The sequence below is a fragment of the Lissotriton vulgaris genome, chromosome 7 (assembly GCF_964263255.1).
Source record: "Lissotriton vulgaris chromosome 7, aLisVul1.2, whole genome shotgun sequence".
Classification (NCBI taxonomy): domain Eukaryota; kingdom Metazoa; phylum Chordata; class Amphibia; order Caudata; family Salamandridae; genus Lissotriton; species Lissotriton vulgaris.
Window position 1 is genome coordinate 1,598,030,909 of NC_141695.1, and position 27,252 is coordinate 1,598,058,160.

The 27,252-nt window shown below is 46.6% G+C and overlaps 1 protein-coding gene across 3 annotated transcripts in view; it reads right to left on the bottom strand.

The window, feature by feature from the left end:
* Positions 1-27,252, bottom strand: part of ZBP1 (Z-DNA binding protein 1) — a 236,830-nt gene that overhangs the window by 61,687 nt on the left and 147,891 nt on the right. For all 3 annotated transcript variants that reach the window (XM_086932516.1, XM_086932514.1, XM_086932515.1), the window contains exon 4: positions 18,622-18,807. In XM_086932516.1, coding sequence (XP_086788642.1) covers positions 18,622-18,807 — 186 coding nt within the window. The remainder of the gene's footprint in view (positions 1-18,621; positions 18,808-27,252) is intronic.

Sequence of the window (27,252 nt, forward strand, 5' to 3'; positions counted from 1 at the left end):
CTGGGGGTAAATGTTTTGCCAATACGCAACATTCCGTCCATCATCTTGTGTGTTTTGCTGTTCGCCTTATGTAGGAAGGGTATGCCCAGACGTGGGTACCGTGCTCACTACGCCACTGGAGTCAAGCTATCCTGGCTGATGATGGCTGATAGCCAGAAAGCGGTCCTAGGATGCTTGATTCTGGTCCAGGGAAGACATGGCTTGGCAGCTTGGGCTGGGCTGTTCCAATAAGGCACAGGGTCAAGACTGATTTGCATATGGCCATGTCTGAACTGGGGTGGTGTGGTGAGCAAAATAACGATGGATTGAACCCAGATCTGTGACTGGGGGTGAATGGTTTGCCAATGTGCAACATTCCGTCCATCATCTTGTGAGTTTTGCTGTTCGCCCTATGTGGGAAGGGTATGCCCAGACGTGGGTCCCGTGCTCACTACGCCACTGGAGTCAAGCTATCCTGGCTGATGACAGCTGATAGCCAGAAACCGGTCCTAGGATGCTTGATTCCGGTCCAGGGAAGACATGGCTTGGTAGTTTGGGCTGGGCTGTTGCCATGAGGCACAGGGTCAAGAATGATTTGCATATGGCCATGTCTGAACTTTAGAGGAGTGGTGAGCAAAATAACGATGGATTAAACCCAGATCTGTGACTGGGGGTGAATGTTTTGCCAATGTACAACATTCCGTCCATCATCTTGTGTGTTTTGCTGTTCGCCCTATGTGGGAAGGGTAAGCCCCGACGTGGGTCCCATGCTCACTGCGCCACTGGAGTCAAGCTATCCTGGCTGATGACCGCTGATAGCCAGAAACCGGTCCTAGGATGCTTGATTCTAGTCCAGGGAAGACATGGCTTGGCAGTGGGGCTGGACTGTTCCCATGAGGCACAGGGTCGAGACGGATTTGCATATTGCTACGTCTGAACTGGGGTGGCATGGTTAGTAAAATAACGATGGATTAAACCCAGATCTGTGCCTGGGGGTGAATGTTTTGCCAATGCGCAACATTCCGTCCATCATCTTGTGTGTTTTGCTGTTCGCCCTATGTAGGAAGGGTATGCCCAGACGTGGGTACCGTGCTCACTACACCACTGGAGTCAAGCTATCCTGGCTGATGATGGCTGATAGCCAGAAACCGGTCCTAGGGTGCTTGATTCTGGTCCAGGGAAGACATGGCTTGGCAGCTTGGGCTGGGCTGTTCCCATGAGGCACAGGGTCAAGACTGATTTTCATATGGCCATGTCTGAACTGGGGTGGTGTGGTGAGCAAAATAACGATGGATTGAACCCAGATCTGTGACTGGGGGTGAATGGTTTGCCAATGTGCAACATTCCGTCCATCATCTTGTGAGTTTTGCTGTTCGCCCTATGTGGGAAGGGTATGCCCAGACGTGGGTCCCGTGTTCACTACGCCACTGGAGTCAAGCTATCCTGGCTGATGATGGGTGATAGCCAGAAACCGGTCCTAGGATGCTTGATTCCAGTCCAGGGAAGACATGGCTTGGCAGTTCGGGCTGGACTGTTTCCATGAGGCACAGGGTCAAGACTGATTTGCATATGGCCATGTCTGAACTGGGGTGGCGTGGTGAGCAAAATAATGATGGTTTAAACCAAGATCTGTGACTGGGGGTGAATGTTTTGCCAATGTGCAACATTCCGTCCATCATCTTGTGAGTTTTGCTGTTCGCCCTATGTGGGAAGGGTATGCCCAGACGTGGGTCCCGTGCTCACTACGCCACTGGAGTCAAGCTATCCTGGCTGATGACAGCTGATAGCCAGAAACCGGTCCTAGGATGCTTGATTCCGGTCCAGGGAAGACATGGCTTGGCAGTTTGGGCTGGGCTGTTGCCATGAGGCACAGGGTCAAGAATGATTTGCATATGGCCATGTCTGAACTTTAGAGGAGTGGTGAGCAAAATAACGATGGATTAAACCCAGATCTGTGACTGGGGGTGAATGTTTTGCCAATGTACAACATTCCGTCCATCATCTTGTGTGTTTTGCTGTTCGCCCTATGTGGGAAGGGTAAGCCCCGACGTGGGTCCCATGCTCACTGCGCCACTGGAGTCAAGCTATCCTGGCTGATGACCGCTGATAGCCAGAAACCGGTCCTAGGATGCTTGATTCTAGTCCAGGGAAGACATGGCTTGGCAGTGGGGCTGGACTGTTCCCATGAGGCACAGGGTCGAGACGGATTTGCATATTGCTACGTCTGAACTGGGGTGGCATGGTTAGTAAAATAACGATGGATTAAACCCAGATCTGTGCCTGGGGGTGAATGTTTTGCCAATGCGCAACATTCCGTCCATCATCTTGTGTGTTTTTCTGTTCGCCCTATGTAGGAAGGGTATGCCCAGACGTGGGTACCGTGCTCACTACGCCACTGGAGTCAAGCTATCCTGGCTGATGATGGCTGATAGCCAGAAACCGGTCCTAGGGTGCTTGATTCTGGTCCAGGGAAGACATGGCTTGGCAGCTTGGGCTGGGCTGTTCCCATGAGGCACAGGGTCAAGACTGATTTGCATATGGCCATGTCTGAACTGGGGTGGCGTGGTGAGCAAAATAATGATGGTTTAAACCAAGATCTGTGACTGGGGGTGAATGTTTTGCCAATGTGCAACATTCCGTCCATCATCTTGTGTGTTTTGCTGTTCGCCCTATGTGGGAAGGGTATGCCCAGACGTGGGTCCCGTGCTCACTACGCCACTGGAGACAAGCTATCCTGGCGGATGACGGCTGATAGCCAGAAACCAGTAATAGGATGCTTGATTCCGGTCCAGGGAAGACATGGCTTCGCAGTTCGGGCTGGACTGTTCTCATGAGGCACAGGGTCAAGACTGATTTGCCTATGGTCATGTCTGAACTGGGGTGGCGTGGTGAGCAAAATAACGATGGATTAAACCCAGATCTGTGACTAGGGGTGAATATTTTGCCAATGTGCAACATTCCATCCATCATCTTGTGTTTTTTGCTGTTCGCCCTATGTGGGAAGGGAGAGGCCAGACGTGGGTCCCGTGCTCACTACGCCACTGGAGACAAGCTATCCTGGCGGATGACGGCTGATAGCCAGAAACCGGTCCTAGGATGCTTGATTCCAGTCCAGGGAAGACATGGCTTGGCAGTTCGGGCTGGACTGTTCCCATGAGGCACAGAGTCAGGACTGATTTGCATATGGCCATGTCTGAACTGGGGTGCCGTGGTGAGCAAAATAACAATGGATTAAACCCAGATCTGTGACTGGAGGTGAATGTTTTGCCAATGTGCAACATTCCGTCCATCATCTTGTGTGTTTTGACCTCCACCAACAATAACATTTGTCTGCAGTGTTTCCACTGTGATCTTCTCCAGGCCACAAACAACATCCCCACTGTAGTGGCCCATCTCCACCTGGAGCCCCAGGGTGCGCTTGCTGTGTTGGCTTGTTGCATGAGCAAATCTGCAGATGGCCCTGCTCAGGGTGTCCAATTTGTGCCCCCTGCTGTGCTCTATGCTCCAAAGCTGTGCCCTTTCCTCTGCCCATTCTTTGGCTTGGTCCACAACTGTGTTTGTGAGAGCATCCAGTTTTGCCGGGTCTGATTTTTCAGTAAGTTTGTCAGAAATCATGCTGAAGCCCTGTGTCATCCTCTCATTTATTTGCCTCTGTGACTTCTGTTGCAGGCGCTGTATTTGCAACATTGCCCGATCCAGTGCTCCAGACATGAGCTGACTGGCTGCTTCAGCAGAGGACACACTTTGCATCCACCATAGGGACTGCTGGGTTGGTTGTGACATACGCACCCTGGTGGCCAGAGAGTGTCGGGATGTTGGTGTCTGCTGTGAGGCTGGTGTGACACTGGCTGTGGCCTGTGATGTAGTTGGTGCATCAGTTACTGGGACTTCTAAAGAACTTGGCATACTTGCCTCTCCCACATCCTGCGCTTCCTCCATCTGGGACAGCTACGGGCTACCTGCAGTGTCATCAGAACTCTGCTCTCCTCTCAGTGGTGGGTGTATGTGCCAAAAGATGAAAGAAGAAAATAAAATATGGGAGTCACTGTTTCAGTGGTATTGCGATGTTTATCAGCTCAAGTCAGTCCTTACTACACTGTATGTTACAGACTACATCTCCCATGATGCAACATTGGCGTTGCTTGTTTTTTGGGAAGGGATGTTTGGTGGTGGATGATTGGTATGCATACACAGAACAGACTTTAGTGGCAATTCACACATCACAAACACATTTCTCACTTACCAGGATTTTGTTTCTGGATGTGATGTGTCAAAGCTCCCTAAGCCTATAAGAGCAGCCCTATCAAGGGAACCTTCCACCATGGCTTCCACAGCTGAAGGTGCCGATGCAGTGGATGGCCCACCTCTGGTCCCTTGTGCCTCTAGCAGATGTGCTGCCAACCTCTCCTTGGCCCTGGAGCGCAGATCGTACCAGCTCTTCCTAATGTCGTCAATGGACCTGTGTGCCAGTCCAAGGGCATTTATGCGCTGCTGCATACAACGCCAGATCTTGCGTTTGTCTGACTGTGGCACACGGTGTGAGGCACTCCCAAATAGCTCCTCATGGTGGTTGCAGCATTCCTCAGTTAGGATGTCCAGCTCCTTTTCTGCAAGATTCAGCTTCGTCAGCCTCTCCTTAGCATCCTTCTAGCTGGCCTTGCTGCTCATACTGTCAGTCATGCTCACACAGCAGTGTTGCACTGACCTGCTGCACCTGGACATGTGGTTAGGATTTTGCTCGAGAATATCCTTGGGGTCCTTCAGCTCAAGCAGGAAGTGTTTTCCATGTGTTTTTTCAAACTCCCAATTTGCTAGTGGAATTTTGGCCTGTTTCTATCACGCTCGCTGTTTGCGTAGGCAAAAAAGTGATTTTTAGCATTGGTCGCTATTAGCCTTTCTTTTGCAACTGCAAATTGACGGGACCCGAAATCGCATTGCGAGTCATTATCGACTCGCAATCATGTGTTCTCTCCCGTTCGTAGGTACCAATTTGCGACTCGCAATTTGCGAGTTGCAATTTATTGCAAATTGCGAGTCGCAATATTTAGTGGTCGTACATCTGGCCCTAGTTGAGCTATTTCACTTGATGCTGAGATGAGCTGCCGCCGGCGATAAAAATGCGGGTTAGGCACTCTGGAGTCAACCGCTCTGGCCGAAGCACCACATTGCACTTTCCAATCGAGAGAACAGTTAAACGAGGAAAATAATACAACACTCATATTATATTACTAAATATTTTCTAACCAACATATACTTCTAAGGGGCAATGTGGAAAGAATACAAAAGACAAGATGAGCAATTGAGAGAAGGTTCCAAGAGAAGGTGCTCGTCAGATTAGTAAACAGTGGACAAACAAACAAATGATGCCTTACGACAGACAATTATAGCAGTGAAGAAAAAGTGAGAACCACCACAGTGGAGATAAATACAAAAATGACAAACAAAAGAACGATAAGAGAGGGAAGACTGAAACGGCAAGTTGCGGAGATAACCTGGGCTCATGGATTAGTACTGTGCTTTTGTTGACTACAAGAGGTAGTAGGAAGAAAAGATACCAATAGCAGCATTCCCCCATACATAATAATGGAAATAGTAACGGCAATAAATAACACAGGCAATAAGAGAGAAACTGATCATTATAAACCAACTACACTCTTAGATGCTGTAGATACACTCTTAATTTAAACAGGATCTCAGGATGAGTGGATGGCAAGAGCATACTGAGCAGTGCAAAGGTAAGGTTCCGCAAACTCACACAAGAACAGTATTTCCGACTATATCTCATCTGTGCAACATTCTCTAAATTAAAAAAGTTTCAATTTACACTACTTTTATAGACTTAAAAATAGCCTTGAACCTTGTAAATAGAGAGAGTTTGTGGTTCGCTTTGAAAAAGCATAACACGTCTAAGTTCATAAAATTGCCTAGTTTTAATAAAGGAACTACATAACGCTGCCCCCGGAAAGCTCGTAGCATCTTTTGATGTTCTAAAAGGAGTAAGGCAAAGTGGTGTGAACGCCCCTATTCTTTTCAGTCTATTTGTTAATGATCTGTGGATACCTGAAAGAACTAATCCAATGAGGAGTGGGTGCCAACTCCAATCCTCTTAATCGCAATACAAACCAAACTACTTACTCTTAATGAGTTTCAATGTGTTGACTGCTAACCGCGGGCACCAAACATTCCCCAATAAAGGGATCTATTTTCATTAGGTTTTGATTAAATTTGGAAAAGTCCACATGGGCTCACTAATGGTGCTACAGGTGTGGCAGAAAAAGACATGAGAGGTGTGTCCTTCATAGATCATATTAGACTTATTAACAAATCAGAGACTTATTGTTACATAAAAGGCACGGCCAGAGATGGATAAGAATAATACATTAATCAAATGTACCTTCATGAGCTTTTTTGTATTTATCAAATAATTGGGCAGGATCTGAAAATATACATGGACTATGGGCGAGATGTAGGTGGCAAATACCGGTCGGAAACGGCCGAATTCGGCCGTTTCCGACCGGTATTTGGCATCTTGAGATGTAGGGGGCCAGATTTTACAGATTCTGTCAATTTACCGAATCGGTAAATTTACAGAATCTGTAAAATACCGAATCAGTATTTTTACAGATTCGGTAATTCCCAGATGTAGGTGGGACTCTTCTGAGTCCCAAAGGCCCTACAAATTCGGTATTTTACCACCCAATCCAATTGGGTGTTAAAATACCGAATTCAGGTGTGCATGCACATGTGTGCATGCACACCTAGCCATGTGACAGACAGACATGCCCTTAGGGCATGTCTGTGTGCCACATGGCGCACATGCCTATTTTTGGGGTGCCAGAGGGTGTCAAAGTGACACCCCCTGCACCCTTGCAAAATTCGGTATTTACTGATTCTGTAATTACAGAATCGGTATTGCCCATTGATTCCTATGGGCTTTAAGGCCCATAGGAATCAATGGGCAATACCCATTCAGAATTTACAGATTCGGTAAATACCGAATCTTAACGATTCGGTATTTACAGAATCTGTAATACCTACATCTCCCCCTTCATATTTACCGACTCTTAAATACCGAATCAGTAAAATTCGGTATTTAAGAGTCGGTAAATATGAATTACCTACATCTGGCCCCAAGTTCTTGGAATAGCATTTCTAGGGAAACAGAGATCAAACAGATCAAAGTGGCTTAAACTTTGTTCTAGCCACAATATCTGCCCATATTCTGTGCAATTTGCCAATGTACCCAAGGGCTTATTTATGGGATTTTGGCACAGGGAAACCTTGCTACCCTGCCCTACGCCAAAGTGAAAGAGCAGGAATGCACCGTATTTAAGCAATATGGTGCATTCCTGTCCTTTCTCCCTGTGCTAGTGCAATTTCGGCAGGATAGTGCCAACGTAGGTATTCATGCACCATGGTGCAAGGGTGCCTCCTTTGCATGCAGGATTGTTTTTGTGCAGGAAGGGGCACATTCCTGCACAAAAGCAATCCTAAGAGGCATTTTCCTCTTTCTATGTGTGCTGCAGAATGCAGCACACATATAAAGAGGAAAAAATGAGGAGAAATAAACATATTTCTCCTCAATACGCCTCACCTCGAAGGCGCAAGGATTTGGGGATTACCCAGGTTTGCATCACTTTGTAACTTTGGGGCAGAATCAAATTCCATGGGTGCTGAGTGGCAAAACCCATGGCAATGCCAATAAAACACCTTACAGGAGCAGAGGAAGGCGAAGCAGCGATCTGCGCTGCGTCGTTTCACTCATGATTTATGAGGCCACTCAAAGCCACACAAGGTGGCTTTGCGTGGGTTCAGAAATTGAAATGAGAGCTCTGTGTAACGCATATACCACTTTATGGTGCAAAAATGATGAAGGGCTCTCATAATTAAGCCCCCAGTCCCCCAATCTTTGTCCCAGATGCTTAATTTGCTGCAGCTACATCTCTCCAGTCTGGAAAGTTATGAGAAAGTCGTATCGAAGATCAATTCCGTGGCAGGGGCTCGAAAGAGGAAGTAGCAACCTTGTCTTTTCTTTCATCTGATATCTTGTTTTGAACCTGCGCCTCTTTTGAGTGATGTGCTTTTTAAATGTGGGCACACATTCGCAGAAAACGATGTGCTGTATTTTTAAATTGAATGGAAGATTTGTAATTTGATCATATTATTGTTAATTATTTTTACTAAAACTTTAGTCAGTTCACATAATTGTTGCATTACTTTCACCCGTGTCTGAAGAGTGAGAACTCCTGAGGTGAGTGTGGTCAGGATAGCCTTGGTCTAACCTGTGAGTGCAGGAGATGAAATGGGATTAACCCCTTCGCTGCGGGGCTTTTTCACCTGCTGTGCGGGGGGGGGGGAGGACGCGCACGGCACCGCCGTGCTTGTGACGAGCTCGGCTCGTCAGGCTGCACGGCGGCGCTGTGCTCATGAAGAGGGGAGGTCCTCATGACCACATCCGTTTTCGAACGTTCAGCACAGCGTTGAAATTATCCCTGCGTGCGAACGTTCCAACGGTCAAGACGAGCTCCGCTCGTCATGAGCACAGCTCAACCGTGCCTCATGATGAGCTGAGTTCGTCATGAGCACGGAAAGTGTTAAAGGTGGGGCTGCAATCCGATCTCTTAATTAGAACTCATTTGAGGAGTCCGGTCGTAATTGTTGGTAAAGTAAAATATCCGTTTAAATATTCTGACCGTAGCACTCCAAAATAGTAATATTGTCCAATAAAATGTTCAAATGTAAAAAAACATTTCATATGAGAGTGCAATGATTTCAACAAAGGTTGAGGCATTCTTTGGCAGCTGTGTTATTGTATTAAAGGACTTATATTAACTGCAGGGAACACTCATCACGAATGGTAGCACTTTTAAAGTTATATCAGTAACATTTCCTATTGTAAAATGTCCAAATACTGGTGCCAGGTAGGAAGCAGATGGCTTGTGGGAAGCCACAAAAAGAACAAGTCTCCGTGGAGAACAAGATGCTGTATAAGCAGATAAGAAACAAATAAGAAAGACAACTCATTTTGAGAAAAAAGAGAGATTTAAAGAAAAACAAAGTGAAGGAAAACTGCACAGGAAGAGCTACGGAGAGAGAAAGACAGTAAGGCAAGAGAAATAAAAATGGTGCCATGGTGACATGTTGAACGCTAAAAAGAGGGAGAGAATGACAAAAGAAAACGCAACCCATTATGGTGAAATATACTATCGAAGTAAAAAATATGAGACAGATATGTAACGATATATTTAAAAAAGCTATGAGACAGATATGTAATGATATAAAAAAGAATGTAGAATTGATGAAGGATAAAAAGGGAGGACTCCGTGGAGAAAGCAATTTAGAGTAGGAAAGAAAGAGATGGAAAAGTAGACTGATTGTCAATTTTTGCAGTTCTATTAGACCAGCACAGACAACAAAGTGGAGGATTTAGTTATTAATGGGATTGGGAGAAGGCAGGTCAGTGGCTTGACAAGTACTTCATTCAAATAATTTTCACTGAAAAACTTCTATTTGGTACATTAGTGAGAGAAAATATAGTAAGCCGCGGGAAACCTTAGCATACGACATAGACTTTTTAAGAATGAAATTGCAGTATACTATTTAATATGTTTTCCCTGTTTGATTTTACATGGCTAAGACCTTTAAGGTCTGTCGCTACAAATTTGCATTTTAGGAACTTAACCTATTGAAATAAAATCACTCTTAATCATGTTTACATACATGATACCCTACTTGAAGACATTTCAGTTCCTGGATCAAACGGGGAGACTGCTGGTAAGTGCAAATTTGCCACCATTCAGGGGGGAAGATTTTCAAGAAACTGGTGCATCTGTATAGATGCGTAAGTTTCCGTGCGCATGTGTGAAAAACCCTTGTGCCACTATAGATGCGCCGTATTTACAATATGGAGCACTATGGCACAAGGATCGACAGATGCGTCTTTCTGACGCATCTGTTGGTGGAAAAGTCATGCATTGTTGGAGTCGTGTCGCAAGCACGACGCAATTCCAGCAATGCGAATTGCAGCCTATTCCTAATACACTGCGTCACTCCTAATGTCTGCTTCAAGCAGGCGTAAGGTTTTGACGCAGTGGCGTCCTAAAAGTCACGCAGTAAAATCTTGTAGATTTCACTGCGTCACTTTTACTAGGCTTTCCTGCGGGGCAATGCCTACCCTGCATACATTATACCCGATGCAGGTATAATGTCATGCAGGGCTTTACACCGTGACACATCTCCCTAGATGCATCACGTTGTAAATTTTGCCGCATTTTTTACGATGCCTTTGCATCACAAAAGTGAATCAACAGCAGCGCAAAAGTGACGCAAGGGGCTTGTAAATCTTTCCCAGGATGTTTTTCAGCTGGTGGGCCACCAATCTCTGGCTACTAAATGGACATTGTTAATAAATACAAATTTGATTTAGATAGTACTTGAATTTTTCAAGTTGATTAGCATGTCTGAGAATCAAACATGCAAAATTCGCATAAAATTATGATTCACGTCAAATGTGATTTCATTGCTTGAATTGCATTTTTAGAGTTGACTTTTAACAGAAGGAGTAGTTTCTGTCCTATAACTCCAGTCCTGTAGTAGGGGTATCTCTGTTATAGTCATAATCTAGTGAATAGTCCGCCCATGTGCGTGGACCCCGGCAATCAAAAATAAACTCTTAAATTGTCAAAAAAATGCAGAACTGCAAGACACTTAAGAGAGAATTAAAGACAAATAATGCAGCCTATACACACAGGCTACACTGTCCAGTACTTCAACTAGAAATTCCACCAAACAAAACCACACACAACACTACCTGCCTAGTTTCTTCCATAGAGAAACTTGCCTCACCAGTAAAAAGCCTCTGGAATGATAGAGATGAAGGCATGGACAGACAAGCCCCATAGGCTGCCATTATGTGGCTTACAATAGGATACTGTGCCTTTAAGAAACTTTCCAGAACTTTCTCCCAGTATCCCAGAATGCACAGCAGGTCCCTTTTACTTTCAGTTCTTTTTGAAGGCGTAGTACGCCAGACCTGTAGCATTCCTTAAATAAACATCCATCTCCACCGGGGAGGAGGGCGGGCGCTTATTACTATAACAGAGATACCCCTACTACAGAACTGGAGTTACAGGATAGAAACTACTCCTTCTGTAGTAGGGGATCTCTGTGTATAGTCATAATCTAGTGAATAGAATGGCAAGCCCATCCCCATACCAAAGCAGCGGTGGAGAGAGGAAAAAATAACACCACTATTGTGCGAACAAGTTTCGCAGTGAAGCCTGCCCAACCTGAGCATCCGCCCTGGCATCAGTGTCCAGGCAGTAATGCTTAGCAAAGGTATGAATCGACTTCCAAGTGGCCGCCTTGCAGATCTCTGCAATCGGAACATTACGGAGTAAAGCTGTCGTGGCAGCTTTACCCCTAGTGGAATGAGCCTTAGGTTTACCTCCTAAGGTCTTATTAGCTTTTTGGTAACCCAACTGTATGCAGGACACAATCTACCTGGAGATGGACTGCTTGGAGGTCTCTAGACCCGTCCTTACCGATCCATAATTGACAAATAATTGTTCAGACCTACGAATATCTTTGGTTTTATCCAGATAAAATTTCAACACCCTCCTAACATCCAGGGAATGTAAAGACCTTTCCACTGGAGATGAAGGATTCTGAAAAAACGTAGGCAAAGTTATAGTCTGGTTGACATGAAAATCAGAAATAACCTTGGGAAGAAATTTAGGGTGAGTACGCATAACAACCTTAGCAGCATGAAATACAGTATAAGGTTCTTGGCAACACAATGCCTGAATTTCACTCACCCTGCGGGCCGATGTAATGGCCACGAGGAACGCCGCCTTCCAAGACAGGTGCTGCAACAAAGCCTTATGAATAGGTTCAAAAGGCTCCTTCATCAATCTGGACAGCACCACATTCAATTCCCATGAAGGCAAAGGAAGCCTGACAGGAGGGAACACTTTCTTCAAGCCTTCCAAAAAGTCTTTGATCACAGGGGCCTGGAAGAAGGAAGTCTGTGAAGGGCATTTCCTGTAGGCAGTCAATGCAGCAAGATGAACCTTAATGGAATGAACATTAAGGCCAGATTGCGCCAAATGTAGAAGGTAAGGAAGGATGACATTTTCCTTGCACGTCGTCGGGTCGTAGTTCTTGGACTGACACCAGATACAACGCTGGGGAGACACTCGGTCACCCCAGCGGGGACCCGATGATGAAGCATGTCACCAACTAGTGGTGAGTGAGGCTCCTTCAAAAAAGTAGGGATTTTTCCATTCCCACCCATAGCTGGGTGACCAACAAGCCCCTAGACTCGTCCCTAGCTGAGGATAGTCTTTTGGGGATAACTAGGGATTTCGAGACTACCCCGCTGTGTACGCCACACGCGTGTGAGCATTGATTACGCGTGCGGCGCACAGCGGAGCTTAGCTCCAACAAACTTTCAAATTATCAAATTTTTTATTTTTTGGTATCACAGTCACTCCTTTGTTGTTTATTATATACCAGATACAACACCTCTTCCACTTGTAAGCATAGGAAGTCCGAGTGGAAGGCCTTTTAGACTCCTTCAGTATGTTCATGCAATCTTCTGGCAGATTGAGATGACCATATTGCACTATCTCAGGAGCCATGCCGCCAAACTTAAAGACGAGAGGTTGGGGTGCAACATCTGCCCCCCGAACTTCGTGAGAAGGTCCGGCCTGCACGGCAACCGAATGTGAGGAAGGAGTGACCGGTGAAGCAGGTCCGTGAACCACCACTGTCTGGGCCATTCTGGAGCGATGAGTATCATCCGAGCCTGGTGCCGGGCCAGCTTGATGAGTACCGCCAGAATCAGGGGAATGGGTGGAAAAGCGTACAGAAAGCTGTTCGACCAGTTGATCCATAGCGCATTCCCCAGCGTCCCTTGCTGGTAGTACCTGGAGGCAAAGTCTCGACATTTGCTGTTTTCTGCGGTGGCAAACAGATCTACGTCTGGAGTTCCCCACCTTGCGAAGACTTCTCCTAGTACTTCGTCGTTTATGACCCATTCATGATTTTCCTGAATCAGTCTGCTCAGTGCGTCTGCCTGAACATTCTGCACACCTGGTAGATGGGTAGCCGTCAACGTCAGTCCTCTGGCCAGAAGCCAGTGCCAGATCGCCTGCGCCTCCTGCGACAGAGTGCGTGATCTCAAGCCCCCCTGCTTGTTGAGGTAATACATCGTGGTGGTATTGTCCGTCTGTACAAACAGAGAGTTGGACTGGAAGGACGGAAGAAAGGCCTTCAGTGCCAAGTGAACAGCTCTGAGTTCCAAGAAATTGATGTGATACGTGGCCTCCATCGGGGACCACGTTCCTTGAATCTGGATGGTCCCGGAGTGCACTCCCCACCCCTGGAGAGACGCATCCGTTACAACCGTCTCCGTGGGAACATCCTTGTGGAAGGGAACCCCTCTGAGGAGATTCTCTGCCGAACACCACCACTTCGGAGACTGACGAGCATGCAGAGACAGTCGTATCTTGTCGTCCCAAGATCCTTTCCTCTGCTCCCACTGGTCCTCCAAGCACTCCTGCAGCGGTCTCATGTGCAGCCGCGCGTGAGGAATCAGGAAGATACAAGAGGCCGTCGATCCCAGTAGAGAAGACACCATCCTCACTCTTGTAGATGGATTGTTCATAAGAGCCTGAGCCTTCCGAAGGAGTGATAACCGTCGCTCCTCCGAAGGAGACACGCTTGCTGACAGCGTATTGATGGAGGCTCCCAAGTACTGTATGCATTGGACCGGAGTCGGGACAGACTTGGACATGTTGATGTGCAACCCCAGCTTGTTCAAGAGAGCGCACGTCTTCTGGAAGTGTGCTCGCGCTTCCGAGAAGGAGGATGCCTTGATCAACCAATCGTCCAGGTACGGGTAGACAAACACCTTGTTCTTCCTCAGGTGTGCCGCTACCACCGCCATGCACTTTGAGAATGTTCTCGGTGCCGACTTTAGTCCGAATGGGAGTACTGTGTATTGATAATGATTGGCGCTGACTTGGAACCGCAGGAACTTCCTGTGTTTGTGTGCAATGGGCACATGGAAGTACGCATCCTGTAGGTCTATGGCACACAGCCAGTCCCCTTGTTGCAACTGAGGATAAATCTGATGCAATGGCAGCATGCGAAACTTTTCCCTGCGAATCCATCTATTTGGCTGTCGCAAGTCCAGAATGGGCCTGAACTTGTTCCTGTCCTTCATGCGAACCAGGAAGAACCGGGAGTACAGACCTCTTCCTCTCTGAGACAGAGGTACGTCTTCTATCGCCCTTTTCCTTAGCAGGATATCTGCCTCCGCCTGGAGCTCCTGCAGTTGGTACTGCGAACTGACCAGAGGGATTGATGGAGGCGGGCTGGTGAACCGAAGACTGTATCCATTGCAAACAATATTCAGCACCCACTTGTCCTGAGTAATTTTTCTCCTCTCTGCCAGAAAAAATTTAATGCTTCCCCCTACCGGAGTGGGTAACAGATCCGGGGGAAGTAGGTTCCTAGGGCCTAGAGCCGGCCTGGCCCTTGGCCGCTGGAGCGGACTGTTGGCCTCCTCTGCCCTTCTGGCGCTTCTGGAATGGCTTACGGAACTGTTGTTGTTGTTGCGACTGTCCCGAAGCTTGCCCACATCCTCTGCCCTGTCCACCGAACCGCCGTTGGAATGAGCGGTACGATTTCTTTGTTTCTTTAGGCTTCTCCAGACCCACAGCCTTGAGTGTCTCAGCCTCCGCCTTCATGCGGGCCATTTCGTCATCCGCATGTTTCCCAAAGAGGGTTTCGCCAGAGAATGGAAGGTGGGCCACCCTCTGTTGCGCGTCTGGTTTCAGCGACGTAAGGCGGAGCCAGGCGTGTTGTCTCTGGTTAATTTCATGGCAAAAGCCATGTGCCGCTAATAGGGAAGAATCTGCTGCAGCGCTGATAATTTGATTAGCTACCAGCATCCCCTCATTCAGCACTTCCTGGAAATCCTCCCTCTTCTCGCGAGGTAAGTGTTCTGCAAACTGCTGAAGAGACTCCCATAGGGAGCGGTCGTAGCGACCCAACAGAGCTGTGGCACTCGCAGCCTTCATAGAGGTCGCTGATGTTCCACACATTTTCCTTCCCGCTGATTCTATCCGCTTAGATTCTTTGTCCGGGGGGACTGTGGACGACGGGGTGGTGGCATGCTCTTTCTCCGTTACAATCACCGAATCCGGAGGAGGATCCACCCGTAGAAAAGCCGGGTCCGAATCGGGGGCCCGGTACTTTTTCTGCAATCTCGATGGTGCCGCCTTAGTCACCGCAGAGGTGAGGAAAAGGTCCTTGGCCGGTTCCTCCAGGCCCGGTACCAAAGGTAGAAGTGGACGAGACAGGTGTTTCTGGTGCAGTGTCTCAAAGATGACTGACGTCTTAGGCGTGGGCACCGTCAAGGATATGCCCAACTTGGCAGCGCCTCTCAGAAGGACATCATGGAACGCCACCAAGTCATCAACCGGAGACACCCTTGTATCCGGTGATCCCGACAACGTCGGGGAGAAGTCCCTGATTCCTGAGGACCTCGTGCGTGAGCGAGACCTGTGCCTCCTATGGCGATGTCTCGACCGCGTGGACGACCTGTTACGCGATCGATCCCTTCTCCGGGAAAGAGAGCGTGATCTCCCGGTCCGTGGGCGCTCTGCAGGTCTCTTTGGGGGCGTCTTCCGTGGCTTGTCCTGGAGACGGGGTTTTGGAGTCCCCTTAGGCAGAGTAGGAAGATGCGGTAGCAACGCCAATCTCGGTGGAGGGACCGGGGGTATCACCGACCGAGGGGTGGGCCCATGCGGTGGAAGCGGTGGAGGTGGCTGTCCGGACGGTAGAGGAGGGTTGACTGGAGGATTCTCCTTCGGTATAGGAGGAGGAGGAGACGGGGACTTTGGCTGGGGTGGTGTATATACCACCGAGTACACCGAGCCCGGTGACCTCTTCGGAGGAGGGGACTGCGAATCAGCCCCTCCAGTACGTGATCGCCGCCTCCGGCGTCCTCCATCAGACCCAGCATGACTTCTGGAGCCAGAGTCTCTTCTGCGCCGCTTCGGGGAGTGAGAACGACTCCTCGACGCTGACCTCTTTCTCCTCGACTCAGAACGACGGTGTTCCGGTGTCGGATGTCGTTTCCGCGACTCAGGTGTCGAACGTCGCCTCCGCGACGTCGAACTATCCTTCCTCGACGTCGAACGCCGCATCCGCGACGTCGACCGATCTCTTCTCGACGACGAGCGTCGACTCTTCCTCGACGCCGTCCTCTTCCTCGAGGCCTTCGACGCCGAAGATCCCCTCGACAGCGATCGTCTTCTTGACGGCAATCGTCTTCTTGACGACGACCGTCTTCTCGATGGCGACGTCTTCTCGACGGCGATCGTCGTCTCGACGGCGATCGTCTTCTCGACGGCAATTGTCTTCTCGCCGGCGACCTTTTTCTTGACGGCGAACGGCGGTGTCGTCTCGACGACGAGCGCCGACGCCTGTCTGTTCTCCCTCGACGTTGATGGCTCGACGCTGACGTCGACAATGAAGACACCGTCGACGGTGGGTTCGACGGCGGCCGAACCAGGCCCCTCGACGTCGACCTCTCACGCCTTCTCGACCCGGAGCCCCGGGGAGAAGGGGAACACACCGTCGTCATCCCTCTCGACGCCGTCGTCGAGGCAATCGACGTCGGCGGAGACTGGGACCGGTTGCTGGTCTTCCTGCCTCTGGGGAGCCCCTCAAGAGGCCTCAGCAGAGGCAGAGGGAACGTTCCCAGCCTGCCCAGACCCACCTGCAGCCTGCAGTCGTCTCTCTTCAAGGCCTTAAAGCCTAATCTTCAGCCTTTCCCTCAGGGTCCTTGCTGAAAGGTGCTGGCAGATGTCGCAGTCTTCAGGGACATGTGCCTCAGGGAGACAGATAATGCAGACTTCATGTGGATCACTCTTGGCCTTCTTCCTCCCACAGATAGGGCATTTGTCAAAAAGAGCAGGCATTTTAGAGCCCTAAAAGCCTGAACAAACACACAGGAGAGAAGAAAGGCACCAAGGAATATAAATCTCAAACACCTTTTAGCAAAAAGTGAAACAAAATCGTATAAACCCTTGAAAAAGGGGAGAGCTCAATGCCAGGGTCCTGATAGCAGGAGCCGGAAAAAAGAACTGAAAGTAAAAGGGACCTGCTGTGCATTCTGGGATACTGGGAGAAAGTTCTGGAAAGTTTCTTAAAGGCACAGTATCCTATTGTAAGCCACATAATGGCTGCGTATGGGGCTTGTCTGTCCATGCCTTCATCTCTATCATTCCAGAGGCTTTTTACTGGTGAGGCAAGTTTCTCTATGGAAGAAACTGGGCAGGCAGTGTTGTGTGTGGTTTTGTTTGGTGGAATTTCTAGTTGAAGTACTGGACAGTGTAGCCTGTGTGTATAGGCAGCATTATTTGTCTTTAATTCTCTCTTAAGTGTCTTGCAGTTCTGCATTTTTTTGACAACTTAAGAGATTATTTTTGATTGCCGGGGTCCACGCACATGGGCGGGACTATTCACTAGATTATGACTATACACAGAGATCCCCTACTACAGAAGCTTTCAAACAAACCAATAAAGCATGCAGAAATAGTAAAATAACGTAATAGCTTTGCAATTCAAAGCATGGGTGACATTATGATTTTCATATGTGCATAAGAAGTACTCTAAAAGAAGATGACGACTCACTGAAAATAATGGACAATATTTTAAAAACTACGTAAAAAGGAAAACCAGAGTTGATAATCAGAACACTGGTTTAAACTTCAGGCCAATCAACTATCTCCCATTTAAGATGGCATGGTTTATATCTTCATATGGCCGGAATGTAACTTCCATAAATCAACGAGTGTTCGAAGAGCAATGGTTTCTTACATCATAGCCCATCGACAGGTATGACGAGCCATTGCTTGTGTATTTCTATGGCTGCATGTCCATCACAAGAAGTCAACAACCTTGCTACACCGCACCCCCAAGTGGGCCTTATTTCTTCTTTTCTTTGAAGTACTCTCCTGTGTCCTCTACCAAACATCTTCATGGAAACAATAGTGGGAGAAAGAGAGGTAAAAAACATAAGGCTCTTTTGATTTATTTTTAATGATTAGGGGCCAGATGTATCAAAGGGTTTTACCCATTCTGTGTCTATGGGAAAATGTGTTCATACATATGGCCCATAGTATGGTATGATTTTGACTGAAATACGTGATTGAAGACAAACCCTGAAGTTTCTCCAGCAGTGACCGCCCCCTTTGAAATTGGCTGATAGCACCTCAGGGCAATGGCAATGCGTCTACATGGATGCACCTTTGAGTCAATTGCAGTGCTATGTTATGCTGTAGTGTTGCCTTTCCAGAGCCCTGTTGTTAAAAATTGACACTGAGTTCCTGATTTAGAGTCTGGAAGTAGAGTACTCCATCACAAATGTGACAGATATTCCGTCTGCCTTGTTGCGAGTGGATTAAAATATAATGCGCTTCTAAAAACTGGGATAACCCTTAATTTTGTGACAGAGTAAAAATCCTCCAAACTCAAATCGGGCCCTGAATTTGCTGAGCAGCAGTTCTCTGTATCCTGATTCAAATTTCCGTGGAAGAAAAAAGTTTACAAAATTCAATGTACCTGAAGCTGTTGCTTCTTTTGCTCCTGCTATGAACCAGCTTGCATTATCTTTGATAAGGTATCCCTTCTCCTTCAGGGAATATAAACTTCTGTTCACATCACTTCTAGTTTGCATCCCAACACCTTTTGCAATTTCGAGATTTCGTCGTTTTCCATTTTCTTTTAGGTAGCTCCAAATCTGCAGCTCTGCAAAACAACATTACAGCTGATTATTGCCACTTAAATATGTGAAAGGCCTTATTAGCCTACAAATCAAGAAAGCACATTTTATTGTGCTGTAAATTATCTATAACGTTGTGAAAATCACGTTACCAAATCAAATACTGCTACGTTTAACATAATGCAATTCTAATGAACAAATCATACTTTAAAGCAATTTCAAATGCAGAGGAGCATAAGTTCAACTGCGGGCCCGATGTAGGTGGCCCAAATACCGGTCGGTAAGGGTGAAATTCTGTAAATTTCACCGTTACCGACTGGTATTTAGGCATTCGTGATGTAGGGAAGGATTCGGTATTGAGGAATTGGTAAATACTGATTCCTTAATACCGATTCCTAATTGGCCTTGCATTTAAGGAATCGGTAATACCGATTCCTTAAATGCAATGTAGAAAGCACATAAAAGTGTGCTTTTGGACCTTAAGGAATCGGTAATTACCACCAACTTCAAGTTGGTGGTAATTATCGAATTCCTTTACAAAAGCACTTTCTTGCTTTTTGTATGTGCCATGTGGCACACATCCATGCCCTTAGGGCATGCATGTGTGCCACATGTGCACACATGCACATTTCAAGGGTGCAACAGGGTGTTCTTTGGACACCCTGGCACCCTTGAAATACCTCCCGGTATTACTGATTCGGTACTACCGAATCTGTAACACCGAATATCTTCACATTCATTCCTATGGGCCTCCAAGCCAACAGGAATGAATGGTAGGTATTCGTTATTACCGAATCTCAATTACCAATTCGGTAATAACAAATATAAAGAATTCGGTATTGTTTACCGAATTCTTACCTACATCTGAAATACCGATTTCTAAATACCGAATCGGTAAAATTCGGTATTTAGAATTCGGTATTTCACTATTACCTACATCGGGCCCTACAACCACAATATAGTATATTACATAAGGGAGTATCCTTACTGCATAAAATAATCTATATAGATAAAAACAAATGTATGTCTGTCTGCTTGTCCTTTATGCATTACTACACCATTCATCCGATCGCCATGAAACTTTGGGAAGTTGTTGAGTACACTCCCGCAAAGGTTTCTGGCAACAAAATTTTTTTTTTTTAAAGTTGTTGAGTACACTCTTGCGAAGTTTTCTGGCAAAAAAAAGGAAAATGTGTTAAATATCGGCCCCCCCGGCCCCCCAGGGCCCTCATAAGCTTTCCAATACTGAACGTTTACAGTTTACGGTTCGACTCGCTTTTGCAATGACCTTCAACAAAGCACAAGGACAATCGCTGCAAGTGTGTGCACTACATTTGGAGAATCCGTGCTTCTCACATGGACAACTGTATGTGGCCAGCTCACGTGTCGGAAAACCTTCTGATTTATTCGTGTACGCACTAGACGGAAAAACAAAAAATAACGTGTATCCACAAGCATTCAAATAAATAAACAGAATTAAAACAACACTTTAAAATGTTTTCCATATTAAAATGAATAAGTTTCAATAAAATGATACAATGTAAATTGAATGCTATCATAACAAGTTTCCTTAAATTTCCTTTCTTCTGAGATCGCAGCAACGTGCGACGGGTAAGCTAGTAAAATATATAACATATGTATGCCTGTAATGGATTTTTAATTAAGGCTTCCAATTTTCAATTTTTACTGATTTTTACAAATAAATACAGACAGGAAAAAGTGTGTTTTCGGTCTGTATTTCATTTTAAAAACAGAAAAATACTTTGAATTGTGCTTTTTGTGAAAGACTTCATGCGGTCTCATGAATTATAGGCAAAAGCTGAGCAGATAAACAGAATGGCGAGTTACAAAACAGGATCAGGATTACTTAAATACAGGCAATATTTGTAGTATAACATTAATATGCACCCGAGGGTATAGAGTTTTGTAATTTGTGGCTGCTTAATTTGCTAAAACGTGATCCATGTAAGAGTGAACATTTAAGAGTTACATTAATGTGAAAATATACCATTTTACGACTCCATTTATTCTAAAACACAAAATAAATATTGATAAATATCAATAAGGTAACCCAAATAAATATATGGATTAATACAGGCTGAAATGTTAAAAAAAAATAAACAGCACTAAACTGGGAACCCTATTTATAATACAAAGGATTCTGTAAGCCGTGTATAAACACCTGGCTCTAATTTCTTTATAATCGGCAACTTCTGAAGCACTCAGTCACCGACTGTTGTGTCAGAATGGCCGATTTCATCGGAAATGAACTGTGTTCTGACATTACAATGATGCTGCCAGAGCTAGCAGCCAGGTGAAAGGCAGGTCAGATCCTGTAGTAACTGTTCAAAGCAACAAAAATGAAACATTGCTTTTTTTTCTTCCGTTTTTTTAAACTCCACAGTGCAAAGCAGAAAGTAGATACTTATAGCAACATGTTTATGTTTTTGCACTCCTTGGGAAATCAAAGAAAAGCTAGGGGGCATATTACCAAGCAATAGCGATAATTATCACTATTGCTTGGTTAGAGACAAAAATTTACCGCTGAGCTGCGGCGATTTTTACCGCAAATAAACCTTGGTATTACCAAGGTTTATCGCAAATGCGATAAAAATTGCCGCAAAGCATGAATATCGCTGAAAAGTCAGCTATATTCATGCATTACCGAGCTAATGCTATTAGCCATGTTATCCACCTCCCATTGGATAACATGGCTAAGAACTGCTCAGGGCAGGTGTTAGCTTTTGGAGATATTCGCGCTAAGCGAGAATATCTCCAAAAGTTGGTAATAGGAGATAGCGATGTTAGCGACTGTTTTCAGTCGCTAACATCTTAGCACGCCCACTGTGCATGTCATTAGTGATAAATATCACTGACATGCAAAGTGGTGCCCAGGATGGTCAATATCTCCTACTAGCTGTCGCTAACTGGTGTTAGCGACAGCTAGGTAATAGGGAGATAATTTTATCTCCGCTTTCTTGGCTTTTAAAGCCCCTTGATAATATGCCCCGCAAATCTTTCTTCCTGTTTCTGCTGCTCCTCTTTTTTCTAAAGTGACTTCTAATCAATTGCTTCCAATATCGTTTTTCAACAACTAGCTAACAATTCTTTTTGTTGTGTTTAATTTTGCACTACTCTTGTGATTCTATTTTTATTCTTCATGTTTGCAAACATGCTTTTTCTTTTATATGAAAGAGCTATGCACCAAGAATTTAAGTGGTTTATGGAACAGGTGATGGTCTAACCATGTATTATAAGAGATAAAGTACCCCTTGCCATACATGATAAGAATATTGCATGTCACCTCAGAGTTCCATAACCTTATAAGGGAATGTGGCCTTTGGCCTCATTCCTCTATATGGCCATGGAACTCCCTGGTGACTTACAATAAACTTATAATGTACAGCAAGAGGTATCATATCTCATATAAAAACCAGTCTCTTATTTTCTTATTGCAAACTACCATTTTCCCAAAAGAAGAAAATGAAGTAGCTACTCTACTCTAATAGTTTTATTATAATTGAGTTGTGAATGCACAATGCCTGATTCCAAATAAAAAAAAACTGAAACTGCTGCTTAAACTGTGGTAGCTAGCTTTACCGGTAATCAGCTCTTCTCAGCTGTGTTTTCATAAAATAAAGAGGCATTAGCAGAAAGGAAACATTCCTGGAAGTTTGTTTACTTTTATTTTTTTCACAGCTAGTTTATTTTATGAAAGCAGGAACATCTCTGCACCTTATTACATTATGAACTAAGGGCCTCATTTATGAGAAATGACGCATCGCTGCGTGAAAGCAGCGATGCGTCACTTCTCAGTGCGCACTTCTTGCGACATACCTGATGCGTCATATTTAATGTATGACGCATCATGTCGCAAGGAGTTACAGATACGTCAGTATTTCTGACGCATCTGTAAGCACAAAAGTGACGCATTGCTGGAGTGTGTCACAAAAGTGACGCAACTCCAGCAATGCGTCCTTTCACATGGGGCAAGCCCCATGTGAAAGGGCCTGAGTCAGTCTTACGCCTGATGTGAGGCAGGCACAAGATTTTGACGCAACTGTGTCCTAGAAGTGACGCAGTGAAATCTCATAGATTTCAATGCCTCACTTCTACGAGGCTTTTTGCGGGGGAACGCCAACCTGCATACATTATACCGGGTGCTGGCCCTAAGTTTTTAAAAATTACTTACATTAAACTGCATACATACTTTTACAACAAATTTTAAATTCACACTGTATATTATGTTTCCATGTTTTCTACATTTATTCTACATAACTGCAACCATAGTATCTCTTGCACGCAAAGACTAACAGACCAGGGAATTAGGCTTTTTGGAGAAAGGGTAATAATGCAACCATGTATCATAAGAAAATAAATAGCCCTTCACCATGTTTTAAAAGGATATTGCAAGTCACCTTGAAATTCCACAACCTTATTAAGTAATTTCTGCCTTCAGCCTCATACCTCTATGGCCAAGTAACTCCTCAGTGACATGTAATGTAGGTGAAAGGTGCTTCAGCCAATATATCACGTTACTGAAATGTTTTGTGACAGATCAGAGGAATACGAGTGAAGGCAGAGCTCTTTTAAAAGGCCTCGAAGCTAGGAAGTGACTTTCAATACTGCTTTTAAGTATGGCAGCAGATATTTCACGTCACACCATCATACTCCAACCCCTTCCAATAATTGTTCTTTTTACTCTTCAGATGAAATAAATACAGTGGTCGCAGATAATACAAAATGAATACTATGGTGCAGATATACTAATGTTTTGTGTCTGCGTTGCATCACTTTTGTTGTGCAGCCCCAACGCAAAACCCTTTTTGCCATTTACTAAGCCACACAAAGCCTCTTTGTGTGGTTTAGAAAATACAAAGTAACGCAAAGCAGTGCATAGGTATAGCACTGACTTGAGTTACTTTGTGTCGGTCAGCGTTCAGTTGGTGGAACATCGGCGTTCCTATGCAGCGACCCATGGATTTTAACCATTTCCCACATTTACTAAGGTGAGTAAACCTGAAAATGCGTCAAAATGCTATGTCTTCTTAAACTAGGAGTAACAAAGAGAAATGTCTTTACTTCTGCTAGTTATTTTGTCTTTCTTTGTATGATGCATTCTGCAGAAAACAAAGAAGGAGGATATGGCCGGGATGCCCGCCACCCTCTCCCAACACCAATTCCCCATGGGAGAAGACAGACACAGGTTTGAACTTTTGGAAGGCGGGGGGAAGTTACCCCCCCGGCCGTATTTATTAAAATATAAAACAAAATTTAAAACATTAAATAAAACGTTTCATAAATTATGTACAATTTTACTTTCATTACATTTTGATGAAGACATGTTCTTTGGCTAACCTTAACAGATCTCTAATACAAAGGTTTCCTAGCCGAGTCTAGCATCCTACAAATGCATACATTTTAAATTAAAATTGTACATCCTAGCATTAAGGGTCAACGGCAAGGTCTTAACCGGTGTCAGATCCCTACTACCAAAATCCCGCCCTCACGGTGTGAGTGGCGCATGCGCAGAGGACTTTACCCTCATTGCCAACTGTAACTTCCCTTGTCGTGGGGGCCCCCTTTCACTCGACGCCATCTTAAAGGTCGTCCGAGTTCCCGTGTGAGGTATCTGTAGGAAGGACAGCGTGGACTCCCCCCCCATCCCCACTCTCTCTTCCGCCCGAGCGGATATCCGGCCCCCGGGAAATTCGTAGGAGGGGCATCCAGCCGTCTCCCCCCTGGGAGGGGCCTATAGCCGTCTCCCCCTAGGCGACCCATCCCTAGTGGGTGCCGCCTCCCCGTGGAAGGGGCAAATGGCCGCCTCCCCCCGGGCGCTCCCATCCATTCTGGGTGGCGCCCCCTCTAGGGACCTTGAAATTACTGCTCACGATCATGACCTTACCGCCCGACCAAAAAATAAATACGACAGTTGTTTTACCTACTAAGGGAAGAAAATTCACCTAGCGTGACACAGCTTGATGTTTCATCAACTTTGCATTTCTACAAAGGGAAACAAGCATTTACAATGCAATGGTCTCGGCATCATTAAAGGAAGAGCTATTGGCATTGCTCATGACATTTCTTTTTTTTTCTTTAAATCATAAACAAATGACATTGTCATTTACATTGCCAATACACAGCGCTCTGCACTCAACAGCACACACCGCTCTGCACCTGCACTTACTGCTCTGCACACTCACTCTGCATTCTGCGCTCACTCCTCTGCACACTCACTCTGCATTCTGCGCTCACTCCTCTGCACACTCACTCTGCATTCTGCGCTCACTCCTCTGCACACTCACTCTGCATTCTGCGCTTACTCCTCTGCACACTCACTCTGCATTCTGCGCTCACTCCTCTGCGCTCGCAACTCTGCATTCTGCGCTCGCAACTCTGCGCTCACTCCTCTGCGCTCGCAACTCTGCATTCTGCGCTCGCAACTCTGCGCTCGCAACTCTGCATTCTGCGCTCGCAACTCTGCGCTCGCAACTCTGCGCTCGCAACTCTGCATTCTGCGCTCACAACTCTGCGCTCGCAACTCTGCATTCTGCGCTCGCAACTCTGCATTCTGCGCTCGCAACTCTGCATTCTGCGCTCGCAACTCTGCATTCTGCGCTCGCAACTCTGCATTCTGCGCTCGCAACTCCGTGCTCGCAACTCTGCATTCTGCGCTCGCAACTCTGCGCTCGCAACTCTGCGCTCGCAACTCTGCGCTCGCAACTCTGCGCTCGCAACTCTGCATTCTGCGCTCGCAACTCTGCGCTCGCAACTCTGCGCTCGCAACTCTGCGCTCGCAACTCTGCGCTCGCAACTCTGCGCTCGCAACTCTGCGCTCGCAACTCTGCATTCTGCGCTCACAACTCTGCGCTCGCAACTCTGCGCTCGCAACTCTGCGCTCGCAACTCTGCGCTCGCAACTCTGCGCTCGCAACTCTGCATTCTGCGCTCACAACTCTGCTCTCGCAACTCTGCGCTCGCAACTCTGCATTCTGCGCTCACAACTCTGCTCTCGCAACTCTGCGCTCGCAACTCTGCATTCTGCGCTCACAACTCTGCGCTCGCAACTCTGCATTCTGCGCTCACAACTCTGCGCTCGCAACTCTGCATTCTGCGCTCGCAACTCTGCGCTCGCAACTCTGCGCTCGCAACTCTGCATTCTGCGCTCGCAACTCTGCATTCTGCGCTCGCAACTCTGCGCTCGCAACTCTGCGCTCGTAACTCTGCGCTCGCAACTCTGCGCTCGCAACTCTGCATTCTGCGCTCACAACTCTGCGCTCGCAACTCTGCATTCTGCGCTCACAACTCTGCGCTCGCAACTCTGCATTCTGCGCTCACAACTCTGCGCTCGCAACTCTGCATTCTGCGCTCACAACTCTGCGCTCGCAACTCTGCATTCTGCGCTCACAACTCTGCGCTCGCAACTCTGCATTCTGCGCTCACAACTCTGCGCTCACAACTCTGCGCTCGCAACTCTGCATTCTGCGCTCACAACTCTGCGCTCACAACTCTGCATTCTGCGCTCACAACTCTGCATTCTGCGCTCACTACTCTGCACTCTGCACTCACAACTCTGCACTCACTACTCTGCACTCTGCACTCACAACTCTGCACTCTGCACTCACAACTCTGCACTCTGCACTCACAACTCTGCACTCTGCACTCACTACTCTGCACTCTGCACTCACTACTCTGCACTCACTACTCTGCACTCTGCACTCACTACTCTGCACTCTGCACTCACTACTCTGCACTCTGCACTCACTACTCTGCACTCTGCACTCACTACTCTGCACTCTGCACTCACTACTCTGCACTCTGCACTCACTACTCTGCACTCTGCACTCACTACTCTGCACTCTGCACTCACTACTCTGCACTCTGCACTCACTACTCTGCACTCTGCACTCACTACTCTGCACTCACTACTCTGCACTCACTACTCTGCACTCACTACTCTGCACTCACTACTCTGCACTCACTACTCTGCACTCACCACTCTGCACTCACCACTCTGCACTCACTACTCTGCACTCACTACTCTGCACTCACTACTCTGCACTCACTACTCTGCACTCTGCACTCACTACTCTGCACTCACTACTCTGCACTCACTACTCTGCACTCACTACTCTGCACTCTGCACTCACTACTCTGCACTCTGCACTCACTACTCTGCACTCTGCACTCACTACTCTGCACTCTGCACTCACTACTCTGCACTCTGCACTCACTACTTTGCACTCTGCACTCACTACTCTGCACTCACTACTCTGCACTCTGCACTCACTACTCTGCACTCTGCACTCACTACTCTGCACTCTGCACTCACTACTCTGCACTCTGCACTCACTACTCTGCACTCTGCACTCACTACTCTGCACTCTCTACTTTGCACTCTGCACTCACTACTCTGCACTCTGCACTCACTACTCTGCACTCACTACTCTGCACTCACTACTCTGCACTCAC